This window comes from Vanellus vanellus (assembly GCF_965231255.1).
Source record: "Vanellus vanellus genome assembly, chromosome: 1".
Classification (NCBI taxonomy): domain Eukaryota; kingdom Metazoa; phylum Chordata; class Aves; order Charadriiformes; family Charadriidae; genus Vanellus; species Vanellus vanellus.
Window position 1 is genome coordinate 127798997 of NC_138905.1, and position 22696 is coordinate 127821692.

General features: G+C 37.8%; 1 protein-coding gene across 1 annotated transcript in view; it reads left to right on the top strand.

The window, feature by feature from the left end:
* The window catches only part of CFAP47 (cilia and flagella associated protein 47), a gene marked incomplete at both ends in the record, with an annotated part of 360013 nt that overhangs the window by 107686 nt on the left and 229631 nt on the right, over window positions 1-22696 (top strand). Inside the window, 4 exons of the mRNA XM_082490749.1 lie at window positions 450-547; window positions 851-967; window positions 14574-14708; window positions 15211-15323. Coding sequence (XP_082346875.1) covers window positions 450-547; window positions 851-967; window positions 14574-14708; window positions 15211-15323 — 463 coding nt within the window. The remainder of the gene's footprint in view (window positions 1-449; window positions 548-850; window positions 968-14573; window positions 14709-15210; window positions 15324-22696) is intronic.

The following is a 22696-nucleotide window of genomic DNA, read 5'->3' on the forward strand; positions in this document are numbered from 1 at the left end:
TTTAATATGACCTTAAAGAAAATCAATGACCTTTTCCTTCTTATGTGCTTAAACATTGCAACTTTAAAGGATTCATGCATATTTTTGTGAGTTTCAATAGCCCTATGAATGTTATGCCTATAAAAATAAAAATAATTTACATGTTTAGGTTCCCAATCTGTGAGGTTAAGTTTAGTTTACTTGTTTTCCCTTCTGTTGTGATGAATACTCTTACGTGCTGTATCAGAGTGTGTGAATAATAATTACAATATTCTAGGTGAGATTTTCTATCTTCAGCAATGCCTGTGGAAGAGAATTATACCTGGGAAATTCTACATGTGAAAGGATGTTTCCTTTTTCTGTTCTTTCCTTTACTCAGTCATTTCAAATAGTCATCTTATCTATCTAGAATAAAATTAGGCATCTCAGGGGAGAAGAGTCTAATTCATCTTGCTCTGTTTTTAAATCAGGTGAAGTACCACCAATGAGATGGATAGTAAATTTTGACCAAGATCTTCTAGATGGTCTGGTATTGGCAGCACAGCTGGCAGCTTATTGTCCATATTTGGTAAGGACTTTTCTTAATATTTTCCAAGTTTTATACAGTTTGTTAATGTAAGTGGGTTTATTCAGGCCTTATTTTCCTTTGGAACTGTTGGCTTATGTGGTTTTTAGAAAGGAAAAAGACCCCAACATTTAGCAAGTCTAGAGTGATTATTTCAGTATTAATTTTTCTTTTGTCTGGGTATATTCTTAATAGGGAATTTTAGTTCAAAATTTAGATCTTATGGATTGAGGAAAGAGTGAAAATACAAACATAATAATTTTGCATTGTGGAAGATCAAGAGTTTGATTTCTCTGTCTTCTCTAGATTGCTACTCACTTTGTAAGGATGTATACTAGTCCAAGAACTCCTGAACAGTTTCTGCACAACTGTTTGATACTTGTGAATGCTATGCATGCTGTCAGTCTGGCTATAGACATAAAGGTAAATGATTTTATACTTATATACTTTTATTTTTTTTTTTTTTACTTTTATGATAGTAATATTGTACATCAAATTAAGGTGAGATTTTAATGCAGCATTTTTATTTCACGATGTGCTCCTGTATGATGGAAACCAAAATACTGCTTCATATAAATACACTTAATTACAAGTAATTTCCATAATTCCTTTCTTTGTAGAATCACTTATATTCAACTAGCTGAACATAAGATTGATTCAGTTCAAATTCTAGCATCGTAAATCACACAATGAAAACTTAAGTGGAATTTATTATTACCAGTCTAAGGAAACTTAGAAAAATATATTTAAGAGCAAACATCATGCACTCAAACATAAAAAGGAACAGTAAAAAAATTATATGAATGTCTGATGACACTTACGTGCATCTATCTAATCACAAAGGTCCACAAGGGTTCTGTCCCAGGTTTGATGCACGCAGAGTTCAGTAGAATTCTGATGCACGCAGAATTCATTTTTATAGATGGGAAAGTCCATCTCCATACAGACTAGAAATTTAAACAAAGCTATATAATCAGTCAACACCAGAAAAAGGAACAGATCTTGGATCTTCGAGGTCTGTATTTTAGTACTAGCTAAGGCATGTTCTACAAAAATAAAATATTGTGGGAAGTGAAAAAGAAGTGACAGTAAAGGGTAATTTTTACATAGATTTATTGGAATTCATATGTGCTTTCTAAGACTACTGTAGAAATTTCTTAAGCTTTTTGTTCTCCAGCAATAAAAGCAGCAATATGCATGAATTGTGTTGCTGAACTGTCATAATCTGGGATTTTTCTGATAGTCTTGTCTCTTAAATTCAACAGGCTGAAATGTTCCAACAGTATTGGCAAAGTTCTTGACTATCAGGCAATCACTACTTCTTAATTTTCAGGACAGCTTTGCATTAATTAATGCAAGGATGGTGGTGACAGCACAAGCTGACACACATATTTGGTCTGGAATAGATGGCAATTTCAATCACTTTAAAAATCTAAGATTCTGTAATAATAAAGAAGTTTAATTGTCTGGAAGACTTTAGCTGCAAGTTTAAATGATACCTCTAATGGAGTTCAAGGCTTTTAAATCCTTCCAAGGATTAAGGTATAGGCTTAAGATGGAGTACTTTGGGCAAGAAATTCTTTGTTTCCACTTTCAAATCATGATTGACAGTTCAGCCCTGGAGTATTAGTGGTGTGTTTCTATGTATTTTTTCTTTGTGTTTGATATTTTAAGTTCTAAAATGCTTTGATTTGAAGAAGATCCAATAGATAGGCCAAAATAAAATATTGCAAGATAGGATGGGGGATAACAGCGACGCGAAGGGAATGTCCGTGACAAGGATAGAGTAGGAGAGAAGATGCAGTGATTGGAGATAGCCAGTAAAGGAACTCAATTTTCTACTGACCGATTTAAAATTGGGGCCAGCAATACTGACATTTATATTAGGGAAGAAGTAAAAGGGAGGATATTTTCAAACAAGCTATAGAAGATGATGTGAGTAGAGTCAGAGAGTGTTAAGAAGCTGAAAATAGATGCAGCTGTTCTGTTGAAATGAAGGGAGGAATTCAGCATTGTTGTGGAGCAGAAAGTTGAGGGTTGTGGTTGATACTCCAGAGGGAAGGGATGCCATCCGGTGGGACCTTGACAGGGTAGAGAGGCGGGCTCCTGTGAATGTCATGAAGTTGAACAAGGCCAAGTGCAAGGTCCTGCACGTGGGTTGGGACAATCCCAAGCACAAACAGAGGGTGAACAATGAGTGGATTGAGAGGAGCCCTGAGGAGGACTTGGGGGTCTTCCTTTCATCTGATGGATGAAAAACTGAATAAGAGTTGGCAATGTGCACTCGCAGCCCAGAAGGCCAATAGCATACTGGGCTGCATCAAAAGAAGCAGGGCCAGCAGGTCAAGGGAGGTGATTCTTCCCCTATACTTCACTCTCGTGGGACCCCACCTGGAGTACTGTGTCCAGCTCTGGGGCCTCCAGCATTAAGAAGGATGTGAGTCCAGAGGAGGACTGTTAAGATAATCAGGGGGCTAGAGCACGTCCTCTATGAGGACAGGCTATGAAGAGCTGGGGTTGTTCGGGCTGGAGAGGAGAAGGCCCCGGGGACACCTTATAGCAGCCTTCCAGTACCTAAAGGGGGCCTACAGGAAAGATGGGGAGGGACTCTTAATCAGGGAATGTAGTGATAGGACAAGGAGTAATGGTTTTAAACTGGAAAAGGGTAGATTTAGATTAGATATTAGGAAGAAATTATTTACTGTGAGGGTGGTGAGACACTGGGACTGATTGCCCAGAGAAGTTGTGGGTCCCCCCTCCCTGGAAACGTTCAGGGCCAGGTTGGATGGGGCTTTGAGAAACCTGGTCTAGCAGAAAGTGTCCCTGCCCATGGCAGGGGGGTTGGCACTAGATGGTCTTTAGGGTCCCTTCCAAATCTAACCATTCTACGATTCTATTTTATGATTCTATGATTCACTGGCGATCTCTGAAAATATATGCAATTGCAACAGACAAGTGATGTGTTCAGGCATGGCAGTTTTTAAGATCACCTAGATTCTACACTTGGGCACCCCATGAACATGTTGTGGAAATGAAAGAAAAGGAAATGTATGTTTCAAAATCAGTGGTGCTTTTTATTTCTGTCAGAGCAACTGAAAATTACTCAGATCTGATAATGGTCTCACCTGGGATATTTCTAAAGAGAAACTGGATATGTCTGGCATAGATATAGTCTTTTAAAAAGGATATTAACGTGTATACATTACAAACATACGAAAATATAGACTTTTAAGCTTTATTTAGGCACGAAAATGACTACTTGGTCTTTTTTCCGGACTTGCTGACTATTCTATTCTCAGATTGACTTCCATCTTATTGAAAACTTGCCTGCTGCAGCTGTACAAGCAAAGCTTATAAAAATTTAGGAACCTCCTTTTGTTCACAGAAACCATTGTTTCCTATATGTTTATCTTTTAAGTTCAACGTTTAAGTCTTACAAATCTGGAAATAACTAATAAAGATTAAATGTATGGCTTTCTGTTTCTGAAATGTAATATAGTATTTTTATTACCTCCTGTTTGTTTAATACTTTTGCCATAATTTTCAATAGTTATTTGCAATTGTTGCTTTAAATTGGTTACCTAGGTAACATTTCATGGTCACTGATTCCAAGCATTTTTTATTTTTCAGTTATTTGTGCCCTGCTAGAAGCTGTTCTTGGGTGTAGGATGTGTATTTTCATCATTGCTTTGTAGGCTTTGCATTGGGGAAAGCCTTCTTGCATGATTTTTGCATCTGTTGAACAGTTTGCTTCATTACATTATTCAAGAGGTAATTACAGGTTCAGAAAAATTGAGAGTTTTATTGCCACAAGAAGTGTTTCAGCAATGTACTCCTTCCTGACATCAAGTTTTTCTCTCCTCTTTCCTGTCTGTCAGAAATTTGGCTTATAATTACTGTGATTATTTTGGATTTAGAAGACCCTGATCTATTTTTTTCTTTTTCTTTTCCAGCTAGATAGATTAATATTTGTTTGTTTGTAACATATTCTATTCTCAGTCCCCTACACTGCCATGCTAATAAAACAGAACTGTCAGCATTTTCTAAATATCACAGAATGATATTAGAGGCAGTTAATACAATTTAATTTTTACTTTAACTTATAAACCTATTTTCATAACATCACAAGGCATTATTTGTAAGCAGTTACAAACTGTTTTCTGAGCAGTAGTACCAGAAATACTAAAGACCAGGCTTTTGTAATGTACAGGTGGCTGAAAACATGGAGTTGCTTATGGAATTAAAAGCACAGAGCTGATGGTGTTATAATAGTCAAATTACATTTTTTTTTTTTCAGTAGAACCAATCTACTAGCCCTTGTATTTCTTGTTCAGTTTTGATATAGTCCTAATTTGGAATATTTAGAATTTGAAGTAAAATAATTTATCCAGTTCAGCATTTTCTTTAACTAGACAACATTAGAGCACAAATAAAAATCTAACAAGCAAGCACCCGACTCTTCAAGATATTTTAGAGGCTTTTTCACATTTTGAGAAACTTTGTTATATATATAGAATGTTAATTTTCTGCTAAATGTTGTTATGAAATGCACCGATTTTTTTTTTATTATTATTTTAGTTCCTAGAATAATGTCACAAATTCAGTTGTACGAATTCAGCACAGGATAAAAGAGAATAATGTTTTCTGAGGGAATAAGTTCTGATCTAACTGGAAATGAGAAGAAGTAGGTGGCAAAAGAAAGTTAGGCTTCAACAGATAATCTACTCTGGCATCTTTGCTATCTTGAATGAAAATGCAGGAAAGCAGAGGTATAAAACCACAGCTATATTGGAAAAACTTCTCCTACAAATACTTGCTAACGTTCAAGAGCTGTTACTGAGATAAGTGAATGGAAAACATCAGAATATTTTTCAGACTTCAGATTTAAAGCTTTTGGCAGGGAAGAAGCTTTTTTAGTTTGCATAGCAAGTGCATCCTAAAATTCCAACCTTAAAAAACAGCGTCGATGGAAATAAATAGAAGATAAGGTATATGATTACATCAGCACATGAAGAGTATATGAAATGAATCTTAAGAATTATGAGGATAAGAATTATCTAGGAAACTATGGAGAGTGACTGGGCACCAATCTGAAGTTTCCCTGTGAAGTATTTGCTCTCTTGGAAGGTGAGAGAAGGAGTTGTGCTTAGAACTGCTGGGAGTAAGGTGCAATGCTTGGCTGGTCACAGGGCAAGAAAAGAGGGAGGAAGCAGTCAGTAACTCTTCCTGCCTTCGTGCTCCATGGAGTCAATGGATTTGCCACCAGGAGACCTCCAGTTCTGCCTTTTCTATGGAATCTCCTACCTGTCTCTTAACTTAATAAAACAGAAGGGAAATTAAGAAAACTTGGAGATTACCTAGTGAGATGTAATGCTAGATGAATTTAATGTGTATAAACCTTCATAATGTGTATAAACCTTCATAGGTTTCTCTTTCATGTTGTACTAAACAAAGCAAAAATTCGTATTCCTTGTAGTACAACGCGCACAGAACTTATTCACAGAAAACTAGAGGCATTTAATCTGCAGGACTTCAGGCATTTAATTTAATTAGGGCTGAGCTGTAGTCAGTAATAAGTCTGTGAGGCTTTCAGTCATCTTTCCTTAAATAATCTTTATCCTTTGGGAAAGGGCTGCCTCCCTTCTCTGCTTTTAGTCCATGAGCCAAGCCTTGCCATCTTTTCCAGTACTCAGATTCTCCCTCTGTTTTCTCTCCCCACCCTCCCATATAATGCTTTAGGGTATGGAAAAGGAGAGGATCCTCTTCCTAAAGCAGACATTAGGAGTCTGTTCCAGGATACAGCTCCTTCTGGTTTCCTTGCAACCAGGGAGATGAAGCCTTGTTAAAAATATGATTTTCTGAAATGTCTATCATAGAGTCACCGAGTGATATAGGTTGAATGCTCTTCAGACTTAACTACTGTCAAGGTCCTGAGGGCACCCCCAGCCCTGCCTGCCCCTGCCCAGCCCGCTGGGTCTCCCCCACCTGCCCGCAGCCCAGGACCCCACATCAGTCCTCTGGGACCCTCAGCCCCTGCCCCAGCAATGCTGCAGCAGGGCTGGTCTCCAGCTCCCCACAGCTCCCCACAAGACACAGAGTACCTCATTATAGCATAGTGCTGCGTGGGCTGAAGGAGCCAGAGAAAATACTGCTGGGTTCATCTGTGAGAATTCTTTAATTTCTCCTTTCAGTAAAACATGGTAGGAAGCTTCTGACAAGGTTGTAGACTGGACGGGGGAAAAAAGATTATTCCTGAATTGGAAATGCTGTGTTGGTTTGACTCTTTGCATTTCTGAATTTAGAATCCAGTTTATTCTGAATTTTTCTGCTTTGAAATTTGGAATTGTTCTCACCCATTTGCGACAACAGAAGAACATCTTATTTTCCGTGTTGTCTTCTATGTGAAATGTAGGTTCATTCTTAGTAGTAAAATATATGGGCACCCTGTTTTGATGACTTTTTAGGAAATGAATCAAAAATAGTAAGCTCTTTTTATTTACTTCTTGGTGTTGTTCTGTCAAATCTTTGGAAAAATAAAATTGTACCTTGTGTAGGGCTATAATGCCATAGACTGGTGGAAGTGAGCATTACTTAATGCTTGGTGTTACTGCATTTATTTAGAACAAGTTCATGAAGAAAATTATCACAGAATCACAGAATTTTCAGAGTCGGAAGGGACCTCTAGAGATCATCTAGTCCAACTCCCCTGCTAAAGCAGGATTGCCCAGAGCACATTACTCAGGACTGCATCCAGGCGGGTCTTGAAAATCTCCAGAGAAGGGGACTCCACCACCTCCCTGGGCAGCCTGTGCCAGTGCTCTGTCACCCTCACCGTAAAGAAGTGTTTCCGTGTATTTGAACAGAACTTCCTGTGTTCTAACTTGTGCCCGTTACCCCTCGTCCTGTTACTTGGAACCATTGAAAAGAGCCTGGCTCCATCCTCCTTCAACCCACCCTTTAGATACTTGTACGCCATAATAAGATCTCCCCTCAGCCTTCTCTTCTCCAGGCTGGAGAGTCCCAGCTCTCTCAGCCTTTCCTCATAAGGCAAATGCTCCAAGCCCTTAATCATCTTAGTTGCTCTTCGCTGGACTCGCTCCAGCAGTTTCCTGTCCCTCTTGAACTGGGGAGCCCAAAACTGGACACAGTATTCCAGTTGTGGCCTCACCAGTGCAGAGTAGAGGGAGAGAATGACCTCCCTCGACCTACTGGCCACACTCTTCCCTATGCAGCCCAGGATTCCGCAGGCCTTTTTGGCGACAAGGGCACATTGCTGGGACATGGATAATTTCCTGTCTACCACAACCCCCAGATCCTTCTCCTCAGAGCTACTTCCCAGCAGGTCCGCCCCTAACCTGTACTGGTGCCTAGCATTCTTCCTCCCCAGGCGCAGGACCTTGCACTTGCACATCGTATACCTCTGTCTTTTTTTCCAGCTTCTTGCTTGGTTATACTGAACATAACTTTGAGAGTGTTTTCTTAGGTTGCTTTTACAGTTTTTACGCAGACTCAAAGGGAGACTGTGCATAGGCTTGGAAGGAAAAAAAATAAAGAAGATTTTGAAGTAGACAGAAATCATATGTGGTTCTTGTGCAGAAAATAAAATGAAGCTGGGAAAACATTCAAGTGTATGTGTACTTACCATATAACTATTTTCATATAAGCATCAGCTTGTGGTGGTGTCGTTTTGGCCCATGGTTTGAGCAAATAGGTTGTTCTTAGATTCTTATTTTGTATAGGGTTTTTCTATGTCGAATATTTGTTTTAGCTACTGAGTTTTTTACATCATCCAGAAAGAAGGTGGCTCCACTAGAGTTTAAAATGTTTGCCCTTTATACGCTTTCTCCTCACAAAATTATTATGTCAAAATGCAGCTTCTGCTAGCTGAAGGAAATCTTTGGCAGTTGCTGATCTGTCAGTCATCAAGTAGAAGTTGTTTGAAGATGGAGTTAATTGTACTTGTGCTCTGAGTGATGCATTATTTTGCTTTCTTAGATCTCCTGTCTTAGGGCTTAAATCTCGGCTGCTTTTTTTATGATCTTATGTTTTAGGCAATAGATTTCAGCCAAAATTGCATTTTAATAACATCAAAAGAGGAAGAAAACTCAATAAGCAATTTCTAATTAAAAAGAATTCATAAACTGTTAATGACAGTCAGGCTTATTTCTGTATGTAAAGAATGGAATAGAGAAGAATTTAAAATAATGACAGAGAGGTGTCTAACTAATCAATAAATCCTTAAGCCACTGATTTCCAGAAGCATGCAAATGATGTCAATGGAAAGACCACTTTATATTTGCCCAGTTTCTTACACTCTACTTAAGCAGCTGCTCTGTTGGCAGAGGCAGAATAGTAGGAGACGCAGTCTCTGATACTCCAAGGTTGCAAACAATGCAGCGAGTTCCCCTTTCGTCTGGTTTTTACTTTGCCAGTTTCATGTTTTCTGGTCTGAGACAAAGGGATCCACAGGCCATGTTCTGGTGAACTAACAGGCTTCTGTGAAGCTCTTCTATTATCATGTCCATGAAGAAATTTGCTCTATGATTGCAACATCTGGCTAATTCCCTGTCAAATGGAAATCAACTTTTGGAGACAATACTGCTGAGAAGGCTAAGCAGCTTGTGTTTCTAGGTTTTGATACAACAAGAACACATCTTTATCTGGCACTCAGCCCTTTTATGAGGGAAAAGTGAGACAGCATCAGAAAAGGTCATGGAGACATATGAAGACCCAAACAAGATATTTTTGACATGTTTGTTAGAAAAGATGTTCTATACAAGTTATCATAGAATGGTTTAGGTTGGAAAGGACCTTAAAGATCACCAAGTTCCAACCCCCCTGCCATAGGCAGGGACACCTCCCACTAGACCAGGTTGCCCAAGGCCACGTCCAGCCTGGCCTTGAACACCTCCAGGGATGGGGCCTCAACAACTTCTCTGGGCAACTTGTTCCAGTGCCTTACCACCCTCAAAGGGAAAAACTTCTTCCTAATGTTTAATCTGAACCTGCCCTCTTCCAGTTTAAAGCCATTCCCCCTCGTCCTATCGCTACATGCCCTAGTAAAAAGTCCTTCCCCAGCTCTCCTGTAGGCCCCCTTTAGGTACTGGAAGGCCACAATAAGGTCTCCCCGGAGCCTTCTCTTCTCCAGGCTGAACAGCCCCAACTCTTTCAGCTTCTCCTCATAGGAGAGGTGCTCCAGCCCTCGGATCATCCTCGTGGCTCTCCTCTGGACACGCTCCAGCAGGTCCATGTCCTTCTTATGTTGGGGACTCCAGAGCTGGATGCTGTACTCCAGGTGGGGTCTCACAAGAGTGGAGAGAGGGGCAGAATCACGCCCTTTGACCTGCTGGCCACACTTCTTTTGATGCAGCCCAGGATACGGTTGGCCTTCTGGGCTGCGATCGCACACTGCTGGCTCATGTTGAGCTTCTCATCAATCAGCACCCCCAGGTCCTTCTCCTCAGGGCTGCTCTCCAGCCATCCCCTGCCAAGCCTGTATTTGTGCTTGGGATTGCCCCGACCCCGATATAGGACCTTGCACTTGGCCTTGTTGAACTTCATGAGGTTGGCTTGGGCCCACCTCTCCAGCCTGTCCAGGTCCCTCTGGATGGCATCCCTCCCCTCCAATGTGTCTACCTCACCAAACAGTTTGGTATCATTGGCAAACTTGCTGAGGGTGCACTCAACCCCACTGTCCATGTCGCCGACAAAGATGTTGAAAAGTACAGGCCCCAGTACCGACCCCTGAGGAACTCCACTCGTCACTGCTCTCCACTTGGACATTGAGCCATTGACTGCAACTCTTTGAGTGCGACTGTCCAGCCAGTTCTTTATCCACCGAGTGGTCCATTTGTCGAATCCATGTCTCTTCAATTTAGAGACCAGGATATTGTGTGGGACAGTGTCAAATGCTTTGCACAAGTCCAGGTAGATGACATCAGTTGGTCTTCCCTTATCCACTGCCGCTATAACCCCTTCATAGAAGGCCACCAAATTTGTCAGGCATGACTTGGCCTTGGTGAAGCCATGGTGACTGTCACCAATCACCTCCTTGTTTTCTACGTGCCACAGCAGAGTTTCCAGGAGGAAATGATATAGATATGTCTATACATCTCTGTTGCTGCACTAAAGACAGTCTAGAAGAGGCAAAAAAAAGCTTTCTCCTTTTTTCATCCTATGTGACTAATAAATATGATGTCTTTTCCCAAACTCTTTTCATTAATATTTGGGAAGCAGAGTAACTGCAGTTATCCGAACATTACTGATAATGAGAATGAAATTTTTACTTTAAGGTTCCTAGTAGTAATCCACATGGGACTAGTTCTTCCCATCTGGTTGCTTTACTGAGTTGACTACTTTATTCTGATTATCTCCCACTCTCTGGTGGTTGTTTTTTCTTATTGATAGAATTTTCTATTTTCAGAAATGACAAAGCAAAAGAATTTTCAAATAATTATCCAAACCAATTTTTTATAGCTTTGGAGAAATATGAATGAAAGAGAGAAAAAAACGTAACTTTAAATCCCTTGTCTATAGTTGAGCATATTTTATGGGATATATGGGATTATATTATTTAAGTAATATTTTTTTTCACATCTTTCAATAATCTGGATTTTTATTCTTCATTTTTATCATCTTAATGCCAAAGGGGAAAATATAATCTGTACAAGAATTTTATTAGATTAAAAAATTGCTAAGTTTTATTCTTTTAATCTAAATATGTAGCATTTTTCCCATTCAATAAAATACAGGATTGGCTATTCTAGAAGCGGACATATACTAAGGTGAAACATTAATGCACATTAGATAGTGAGTGACTGACTAAATAGCTGCTCTGTTTCCTTTATCCTGCTGCTTTAGAAATATTATCCGTTCCCTTGATTAATCTTCTGGAGAGTGTTGAGGTTCTGGAATAGATGGTTCATTATGAAAATTGCCTCATAAGAATCAATTAGAAAAAGATTTAAAGAGCTTTTTCCCTCTAATGCTCTATTTAGGCAATAAACATCTTATAATCGTGTTAAGGACCAGCGTATAGTTGGCAATAAAAATAAAATAAAGTGGGGGCTGAAAGTGCGGTCCTGTGAAAAACTGTTATAATGTAGTTTATAGAATAAATATTAATGTATAGGAATATTTGTTATTCTCAAATATCCCTGGAAATTTTAATAGTTTAATTAGTTTTGAAATAAGACTTTACTGACCAAGTATCAAAAGAAAATTAAGCTAACTCAACTTCATGGTCATAGTTGGCTATTAAGAGGTTTTTGTCCTAAAAAGGTACATTGGGAATAAAATATACCTATGAACAAGTTTTGTTATCTGGAATGAAATTTTTTTTATAAAAACAGCAAGGTTTTAAAAAAATTACACAAAAGTGATTGTCCCCAAAACCTGGACTGCTTATTCTATATTTTAATAAATATCACATTTTATTAGATGGACTGTATTTATTTATTATTAATCTGACCTCCTCAAAAGTGTCACATTACCATTTTTATTGCTTTCTTAACTTACCCAGAAAAGATAACCAAGCCTCTCTACTCCATACTACCACAGCTGGTGTTACCTGGCTGATTTCAGCTACAGTTGCTGTACCCTCATGAGGGATCTCACGGGATCACCATACACTCTTCTACAGCTAGTCTTTGCTTCATATCTAATACGTTGCAGGTTTTCTGATTTTCAGGTTGTTAGAAGACGTTCCGTATAAAGCTCTGCTTGAGGGAAGTACATACGTGCGGAGAAGCACTTTTAGTTTGAAGGAAGTTGTACACTGTATTTACCAATAGATTGCTAGTCTTGAATCAGCAAATATATTCGTACTTGCAATGCAAGAGAGATATTTTTGTACGTTTGGAAGTTATACTTGCACAGAAGTCGTTGATGTGACTATTGTTCATCTGGAGAGATCTGTGTGCTGCTATCAACTCAGCTGCGATGTCCTTACACACAATGTGAGCTAACATTGTGAGTGGCAGGTTTTATTACTTGCAGTAGTTTCTGGAGAATGGACGGCGGTGAACATTGAGAACACACTGTTAATTCCGTGCAACTCTTGATTTCCCTTTTTGCCTACAAGCTAGACATTTTTTCTTGACCTTTTTTCTACAGATATGCCTGCCGTGTCTGCACTTATGAGAGAGAGATTCAGGTTCCCTATAGTGTACTTGTTTCTAAATAAAACTGATGTTCTAAATAAAACTGGTTATGTATGACTCTTCATTCCTTTTCCAGATAAACAAAAAAGGCATGCCATTTAAGATAAATTTTTGCTTTATTTTGCCTTTTGTTTGTTTGTTTGTTAGGACTGTGCAAAAATAATGTAGCCTTCAATATCCTAAGTATGGCTGTGCTACGAAATAATGTTATATTGCATAAGAATTGTATGTTAATGTCCTTAAAAATGGATGCAAAACTTTCAATAGTTGCTGACTAAAGAGAGCTTTTTTTTTTCCTTATTGTCAATGTATTTGAATGTGAAGTGTCTCCTAGAGTTTGTCAAATTTGTAGTAAGTTAAAAAAAAAGTAGTATAGCTGTTTCATAATATAAATTTGGGGATTTAAAAGTATCTTGTACCTGTTTTATTGCTCTGTCACATGGCCTTGCAGATCTAAAAGATGTTTGCTTTATGTCTATACAATGCTTCAAAGTAATGTACGGATCAATATTAAAATAAATAAAAATGTGCTCTGTCTATTCTTTGAGTGGTTTACAGCTGCAAATTCATGATCTGATGAAACCATGTGAAGAAGGAAGCTTGATTCTAGAGTGATGGAATGAGTTTACATGTAGTTATGTGCAACTCATCAAGCTGCTTAGAGAAGGTGACAGTGACAATCAGCAAAAGCACAATAGATCAGTTTTTTTTTTTCTTGAGAATTGGGCAAAGTTTTTCCTGTAAGGTGAGCGGATTTGTAATGGTGGTCACTTTCAAGGCATTAGGCAAAGGAGGGCCTTTTTCAAAATATTGCTGTATTGAATGACTCTCAGTTATGGATGGGAACCAAATGAAGTGTCTTGAGTGAAAAGAGCACCTTTTAATGGGATGCCATGTTAATGCAGTGGTTTGCTGCTTAAATCTGCTCCCAAGTGTGTGTTTTTTTCAGTATGACTTGATATTTAATTCAGGAGAGAAATTAACTGCAGTTGTAAAAATTTATTTAGTATATTATAGACAATTTTATTATAATAACGTATTATAAGCTACTATGCATGAAGTTTTAAAATACTTAATTTAATTAGTTTGATTTAGGAAGTACAGAATCTTAGTTGTTTAAATCTGTAGCTAGATCTTTCCTGCCTCTATTTATGTGGGAAACCGCTTCCATCATTAGGTCTCCTTACTATTTGATTAAACCTCTGAAAAGTTCATGTATTTGATGGAGGATTTTCTACCTCTCTCTTTGCAGTGACTTACTGGAATTTCTGAGGACTAAAGCTTTGAAATGTTTTGTAGTTGCCATTTAAATTGATTTCTGTAAATCATATATTTAAGATGCAGTAATACTTACTACCTTTTTTAAAGCAATTTGGAATCTGCAATAAAAATAACTATATAGTCATGGTTTCCTGTTGTTAGTTGAATGATGACAATGTCTTCATAAACAGTTGCAAAACTGTATCTAAGAGTATTTGGGATGGTATTTTACATAGTAAACGGAAAGATTTTAGAAGATTTTTTTAAAACATAAAGAATAAATATGTTTTTCCAGTTGGTGAATTTTACTTGCTTTTTCTATTATGCTTCATTTATAATAAAATGAACATCCATTTCTCCTGAACTATGGGGAAGGAAGATGGTTTTAAGCTTTAGCCTAGGTTTATTACCAGAGCATGCCAGTGGTCTTCAAGATTCATATTCATCATAGCTACGGGCCTAATCCAGTTATTAAAAGCCAGGTTGAAAATATTTGTATAATAATGATCTTAAACTTTCTTGTTCTTCATCTTCATATCTCTAAACTATGTAGGCAAAATTTTAACTGAATATCTGGTTATTGTTTCTTTTTTTGTTTTCAATATTAGGCCACTGACATCTGTGATCCAAACCCAGTCACGATGCTTATTCTGTGTGTCTACCTATATGAAACTCTCCCTCACTACTTACCCAAGACGACTATAGAATTTACAGGTGCTCTCCATGCAACTGTTGTTAAACAGGTACTGATACTATTGAATTTAGATTTGTAGCAGTAGAAGGTTAAAACACTGTATGTATGTATGGGTTTATATTATGTATATACATAAAGAATGAATGGTTTTAATATCATTTGGTTACTAAATATAGAAGAAGGAAGAATGTCTCTTCATTTTTTCTCTTCAGGTTTGGGATCCTGACTTCTGCTGCTGATTTTTCCCTATGCTTGAGAGCACAGAGAAAAATCTACAAATCTGACAAATCTCAGATCGTAGACAGAGAGGAATAAGAGAATAACAGGCATAGGAGTGCAGTGTAAAGTGCAAAAAGAGTACTCAGAAAAACTGAGGTTGGACAATCTATGGGAAGTCTATGCTCTTTAGGAAGAAAAATGATCTGCTTAGTTATTTGAAGTACTTATTTTGTGATATCATTAGTTTGTATTTTGGAATTTAGCTGCAGAACCTACCTTTTATGTTCTAAAAATACAATAAAAATAGGCTGACTTTGTTGTTGTTGTGATAGGTGCGTCTGAAAAACCCAAGCGATAAAACTTTGATGTACAATGCTACACTTGTAGGAAGAGATGCTGATGATTTCTCATTACCTAAAGGAAACACTGTCACCATTGCCCCTAAGTAAGTAATGGGTTTTTTTTAGTGTTGCTAATAAGTCCCAACAGTATGGAAATATAAATCTAATAATTTAATAGTGGCAGAGCACTAGAAATGTGTTTAACTACAAACAGGGCAAAATTAGTTAGTATAAAGATCAGAGGTTTTTCTCCCTAACCTAGAACAAATCCAGAGTAGTTTATCCGTGGGACACTTGCAGTTTAGCTCAATAGAGCTTTGAGAGCAGAATATATGTTTTCAGATTGTTAGAGGGGTCATCTGTGTCCAATAAATATTTTGTCCCAATGTATTGAAAGTTTTAATATTCAGTTTGGATCTGCTGTTCTTAAATTTTATTTTTTTTCCCAAGTAAAGGTGAAATACTTCCTTTAAACTTGATGCACGTTTTTGACGTCAGTGCATTGTAGCAGCATGAGCACGTAAAAATTCTTTGTATTAAGATTTCAGTTTTTGTTTCTTATTCATAAATGAAGCACAACTGGGAATTTAAGAGCCCATGATACAGATTTGATAGTAGTGTTAGAATGCTGCTTTTTGCCCCTATTGTCCCTGCCCACCAACTGTTGCAGCTGCAATGTAGTTATTTTTCTATCTCACATTTCTGAAAGTCATCTAAGGGTCTGGGAGAGATTTAATTTTGGGAAAACATTAGGTTATTAACATTTTTGGTAGCAGAAATACTCATGCTATGATGCCATCTTTTTCTTTTGTGTTCACTAAGTATATTTTCCTATTTCTATGCTATGCGGCTTTATGACTAGATATAGGAATTTCACTAATCCCTGTTTAACTATCAAAGACAGGATGGATGTAGCAGTGACTCTGGCTGTCATTTAAGAGTTTAGGCTGTAAATCTATTTAAGATATGCCTTTGCAAATAAAATGTATTGGAGATTGTAAAATGGAAAACAAAGGTCAACAAAATAACCTGAGAAGAACATGAGAAATTTCAAATACATATTGTCAAATTCAAGAACTCAACATAAATAGGGTGCTCTTTAAGGTTGATCAACATTTCAGTATTAAATGACATGCCTGTTGTAAATATAGGAAAAGGAAAAACAAGTAATGCTATGTACTCAGTGAGCTGTGAGGCTGATTTGATTCCATTTTCTTTGCAATTACTTCAAATAAGAATTAACATAAAAATGTAATCCTTGAAAAAATAATGTGTTTCTCTGAAAGGTCAGTACCATGGCTGTTTTTCGCTTCACCTTTAAAAAAATCCTAAAAAATCCGAAATGTGCACAACTGTGTCATTGAGCTGCTTGGCATTATAAGTAGCAACAAACATTTGAAAACCTGCAAAGAAAGAAAAGCTTGTGGAAATGCCAGTCATCCACTGGTGACCTCTGCAGAGTTTATCGTAATGTAACCTCACTTGTAATCTTGGTGACAAAAATAGATTCTTTGTAATTAATAGCTTTCTTAATACTCTGATGGAAGTGTTTGAAAACTCCAGGCATCGGTGGTATGGGTGGGAGTCTGGTAGGTGCTTTATATTAGATGATAATATCATAGGTAGGTTTGGAAGTGATAGTAATGCGAATAATAAACTAACACCTCTGTTTAATTGATTATGTGTAGGCTTATTGCTATTAGTGCTGCTTTATATTTGGTTATTTAAGGTCAAGTAAAATGGTAGAGGATTTGTAGGAGAGAATGTCCTGTTTTCTTTGGAAAGACTGAGTCTTTAGAGAAACTTAGAAATGAGGTAGGCTTGTAACAGACTTCTACAAAAAAAAGAAAAATATTTATTGCCTAAATAAAAAGTGAGGGAGAATTTTCAGTGTATTCAGCAAGAAATTTGTTGTGAGTGTATAATTAAAACTTAATGGAGTTATTTTTTTATGGGAATGTTAGCATCACTGACTAGAATCTGTTTAGGAATAGAAGATGTTAAAAGAGCTAGAAAGATGCATTTCACATTAAAGTTATTTGTTCTACTTTTATAAGTAAATAATACAGAAATATGAGATTGGAGGCAGATGATTCAATGGGTTAAAAATCAGGAAAGCCTACTTGCTTTATCAGTGAACAGGAGTTCTACTTTAAAACCAGGAGTTGTACGTTAAAAAGCCGTCTGAGTATCTGTAATGGTTCCTACAACCTGATCAGGTATCTCTGCATCCTTGTTCCCCTGAATTGAAACTTTATCTTATGAATTTATGAATATTGTATATAAATATGGATTTTCTTTCACCACTAGTTCCTCTTTCACTGCAAGCTAGCTTGATACTAGCCAGCTTTATTTCCCCTGAAACAACAGGTACTTTAGATAAACTAATAACAAGAAGCAGTCAAAGATAGCACCTATTGCCTTGTGAAGGTATGCTGCAGGGCAGCAGTTGAGTTGTAAAGCTTGCTTCACCAATGTTTAAGGGTAAAAGGTGAAGGGAGTTACTAGCAAATCAGAGAACTTTCACTTAGGAGAGTTCAGGCAATTATAGCTGAAAAGATGAGCCATAGCCATGATAGGGAGGCTAAAGAAATTGAAACTTGTCAGTCTTCTGACTGGAGACCTGAAAGACTTCAAGTAAGACATGTCATGTGTAGAGACTTGTATCTAATTATCTGCTGAATATATATATTTCTAAATTTAGAATTAACTATAATTGGATTTAAGATTACTGTGGGTCATAATAATCACTAATGAGGAATAAGTGTGACTGACTAATCCTGTTGGACCTACTGGGTGAGCACACTTGGCATATAGTCATCTGTAGATGAAGGCCCAGTCAGAAAGAACTGTGTTTACTTCACAAGAGAGATGAACTTCAGGAAACTGATCAGCTAAACAGATCAGGGAGAAATTTGAGCAGAAAGGCAAAGAGTGATGAAGAGAAGTTACTTAAATGTATTAGGAAGCAGTGATGCAGCATTAGGGAGAATTGCCAGCTATTGTGAACTAATAATGATGAAGTGACAAAAATATGTGATATAAGTCTGTCTGTATTTTCAAAGAAGCATGACCATGTATACTGTGGCCCACTACTAGCTGGAGAAATTCATAAATGGCTGTGGTGGGTTAAATTTTGGCTGGCTGTCAGAAACCCACCCAGATGCTCTCTCCCTCTCCTCAACAGGACAGGGGAGGAAAAATTGCTGAAAAGGTTTGTAAGTTGAGATAAAGACGGGAAGACTGCTTACCAGTGACCACCATAAGCAAAACAGGCTTGACTTAGTGCAAATCAGTTTAATTCATTTTCAATTAAAATAGACTTTTGTAGTGAGAAACAAAGATAAAAATTCAAACATCACTTCATCTCTTTCCCAGGCTCAACTTCACTCCTTCATTCTTGAGTCATCTACCTTCTCCCACTGCCATCTTGGATGGCAGAGGGGGTAATGGGGAGCAGGGGGCTGCAGTCACTTGATAACAGTTCCTCTCTGCTTCTCCTTCCTCCTCATGCTTTTCTACTGCTCTGAAAGTTCTTCCATGAGCTGCAGTCCTTCAGGAAAAATTTGCTCCAGCGTGGGCTATCCATGGATCACAATTCCTTAAGGAAACATCCAAATGCTCTGGCATGGGGCCCGCTGTGGGCTGCAGTGTGGATATCTGCTCCAGCGTGGTCCTGTCCACATGCTGCAGGGAAATACCTGCTCCAGCAGTTGGAGCAATGCCTCTCCCTCTCGTTCTCTGACCTTGATGTTCCCACTGCTGTTTCTCACTCTTTTTCCTTGCTCCTCTGCCTTTCTGATGTTTTTGCCTTTCTTAAATATGTTTTCACAGAGGTGCTATCAGCTTGGCCGATGGGCTCAGTGGTGTCCGGCAGTGGGTCCATTACGGAGCCAGATGGAACTGTCTGTGTCCTGCACAGGGAAGCACCTGGTCTCTTCTCACAGAGGCTGTCCCTACAGCCCTCTGTTACCTTGCCACCTACACCCAATATTTGCCAAGAATGAATATTTTCTGAGATGAAACTGGCTTTAATACTAAGCAGCTAAATATCAGGAATATCTTCCAAAGACTTTGTTTTGCTCTGGCTGAGCAAAACCTCAGAATGTTGTCAGTGTAGCTGAGGGTCAGATCTTGTATATCATGTAATTAATCTTTGATCTGAGATTCCCACTCTCCAGGGCACTGCACTGTGCCATATAGACTTTTAGTTCACAACACTAATAGCATAAAGTCATCTAAGCTCTCTTATGAGGTGTAGATATGCCTGTGAGTTACTCAGTCTGGGTATCTTAACAACAGAAATGATGAAGATGATGATCAATATTTAAAAGTACCTTCCTGGGAAAGGGAACTGCAAACAATATAGAACAAAACTTTTTATAAGAGCAACAGTTTGAAGCTGGAGTTGTAAAAATTCAACGTGAAAGTAGTGAAGGTGATTAGCTGTTGAGGGGAAGAATCTGAGTGACAAATTCTTTAACTGTAGGGGTATTGCAAATCACAGAACATTGAAAATAATACAGGAAGTGATCTCAGAAAATTATTTAATCTTTGACCCCTACAGTATATCAACTGAAGTAGATGAAGCTAGTTATAATAATAGGAGAATGAACAAGATTGTACAACAATTCCACGAGCTGAATTTTCCCTCACTGTACATTTGACCACAACACAGATTAACAGAGAAAAAAACCTAAGCAATTTTGTGTTTTTTTATTCTGGTGCTGGCTTTGCCACAGAAGGCAACAGTGCACAATTCAAATCAGATTGCTCTGCTATTGCGTGAGCCAGAGGGCAAAGATCAGGCAGAATGTTCACACGCTTCATTTCCCTGTCATTCCTATTTGTGACAAGAGCAGAGTAGACTCCTTAAAACTTGGCCCTTGAAGTGGTTTTGGGAGTGCATGTCTCAGGCAGTATACTTCTCTAAGAGTCTGCAGTCCCAGGATGCATTTTCCAGGATGTTTTGAATGGCAGGATGACTTAGGAGCCTGAGACTCCGGGGGGCTTAGCAACTCTTCAGTGTCAAAAATGGTGACGTCTGGGGACTCTGCAGCAGGAACACGAAAGCTCTAAGAGCTAGGTTTTCAGAACTTCCAGGATTTCATCATCAATTCTCAGAACTGAGATCCTAGGACTTTTGGCATCAGGAGGAACTCTGGGAAACATTATACTCCTTTATCCTAGGTGTTAAGCCTTGAGATCATGCTGGGTTAATTCTATTACATATAGTCGTCCTTTGGTGAACTTTTTTCAATTCTGCTATATCCTTTTTGAGGTAAAGAGGTGCAAACAGTAATTGAGATTTGAGCCCTTTGGATGGGATCTGATGGCCTAATGGTGCTCTATGTTTTTATCTGTTTCCTAATTATTCCTAATTTTAGGATGTTTCCCGACACTGTGCTGATGTTCTTATGAAACTGTCACAAATCCCAAGGTCTCAATGGTGAATTATAATGGCTTGGAGGCCATAATTTTATGTAAACACAGAACTGCTTTCCCTGTGTGCATTTCTTTACATCTATGTATGCTTAATTTCCTTGTCATTTTGTTGTCTCATAGGGTCCTGTAGTTTTTGAACTGTCAATCTGTGTCCTTGCAACGTGGAGCAACTTAGAACATCAGTAAACAAGCTTACTTTCCAGTTGTCGCAGACACTTGAGGACTCCATTAATGACCTTCCTATGTACTAAGAAGTGTTAGTTCCTACGTTATGTTTCCTTCCTTCTTCCCTGTCTGCTTGTTTCCTTGTAAATCTATAGAAAGGGACTTTGTTAGAAATAGAAGAATTAAATCACCCTTGATCATGCTCTTGTTAAACTCTTTTAATGAACTTCCATAGGTTTATAAGGCAGGACTGCAGTTTACAGATGTTGACTCCTGCCATTTAGATCTCATTTATGTAGATCTAGTTTATAGTAGATATTATTTATATTTATCCTATTGCTTTATTCTTTATAATTGGTTCTACTACATGGCATGGTATAGATTTGAGGCTTAAAGGGCTGTTATTCTCCTGATCTTCCCCAATTTTTTTTTTAAGATATTGGTTTTCTATTTATCACTATCCAGTTCTCAGGTCCCAAGGTAGTTTTAAGTAGGAATTCTGTATAGATAATTTTTTTTTTCCCTGGTCCATCATAAGAATGAGATAAAGGACCTCCCATAAAGTTTCCTTGACAGAAGCTGTCATCCAGGGACAAATCCTGCCACTACTCCTGTCAAAATAATTTTATAGAACTTCTGCCATCGTTGTGATTGCTCAACTTACATGAAGAGATGCGTACATTGAGTTCACTTGAAAAAGTAGCTGTTATTATGAAAGTTGTGAAACGAATGTAAATTGACGTGATACCATTGAAGACATGGCATGCTGGTTGCTATTACAAGTCCTCTACTTCACCACTTATTTGTGCAATCATATATATGTATGATACATAATAAGCATATTTCCCATACCACTGTTATTTGATTGCCACTGCTTTAGAATTGCCAGTGGGCAGAAGACAAATAAATCACATATAATTTCTCTCTGCCTCTATTTAATTCTTTTCTTTCAGGCTACACAGTTCCTATTAATTGTTTAATGGGGAAGGCTGATTTGAATTGAGGAGAGGCTTTGTTTTGACTTCCTTTGGCTCTCTTCCAGAAAGACAATTAACAAGTTTATAAATATAACCTTTTCCTATATTTTAAGAATTCCTTTGAAGTATTATCAGCTTGAGTAATATCAACTTGAGTAAATTAATAAATGTCAAGATTTTACTACAGGTTATTTTCTTTCTGCCATCTCTTTCATGCACTTTATTGGGGGTTAAATTTTAAAATTTCTTTAACTGCATAGAATGTCATTACAATGAAAGTATAAACAAGGCAGCTGACTTTTTGGTATGTGTTTTGAGATATTCTACTTGCAACTCCCAAAATATAGGTCTTTTTCTCTTTAGAGAAAGCATGCTCTCTTCTGGTCGTGTATACAGATAGGCAGAATACAGTTAGATTCTACAGTTCTCTTGCTTTTAGAACAATCCTGCACACTATAATTTTTCTGACCTTCATGCCATCTTAAGACATTAATCTCAAAATCAGACAGTGATTTTGAGAGCCTGAAAGCGTGAGTTTTAGCCACTAAACTTTTCTTACTGATATTGCTTAGTTGCAGGACTAATGCAAATCAAGTCTAAACCTAACTCTTACCTAGTCTAAGCTCTCATTCCGTGTGTTCTCCCCTTCTCCAGTTTTTCATCAGACACTTCATCTGTTGCTTGTATGAAAGAACTTTGTTTTTTTCCACCTCTTAATTACTCAGCTTTACTAATTATTCTGAAGTGGTTTTTTTACTCTTTTTTTTTTCTCAGTCTTCAATGAGGATTTGATTAAGAACATCTAGATCTGCCTCACAACATGCATGATAGGATGTCTGACTTTAATTCACAAAAACCTATTCAAATATGGGAGCACTAAATTAGTTGTT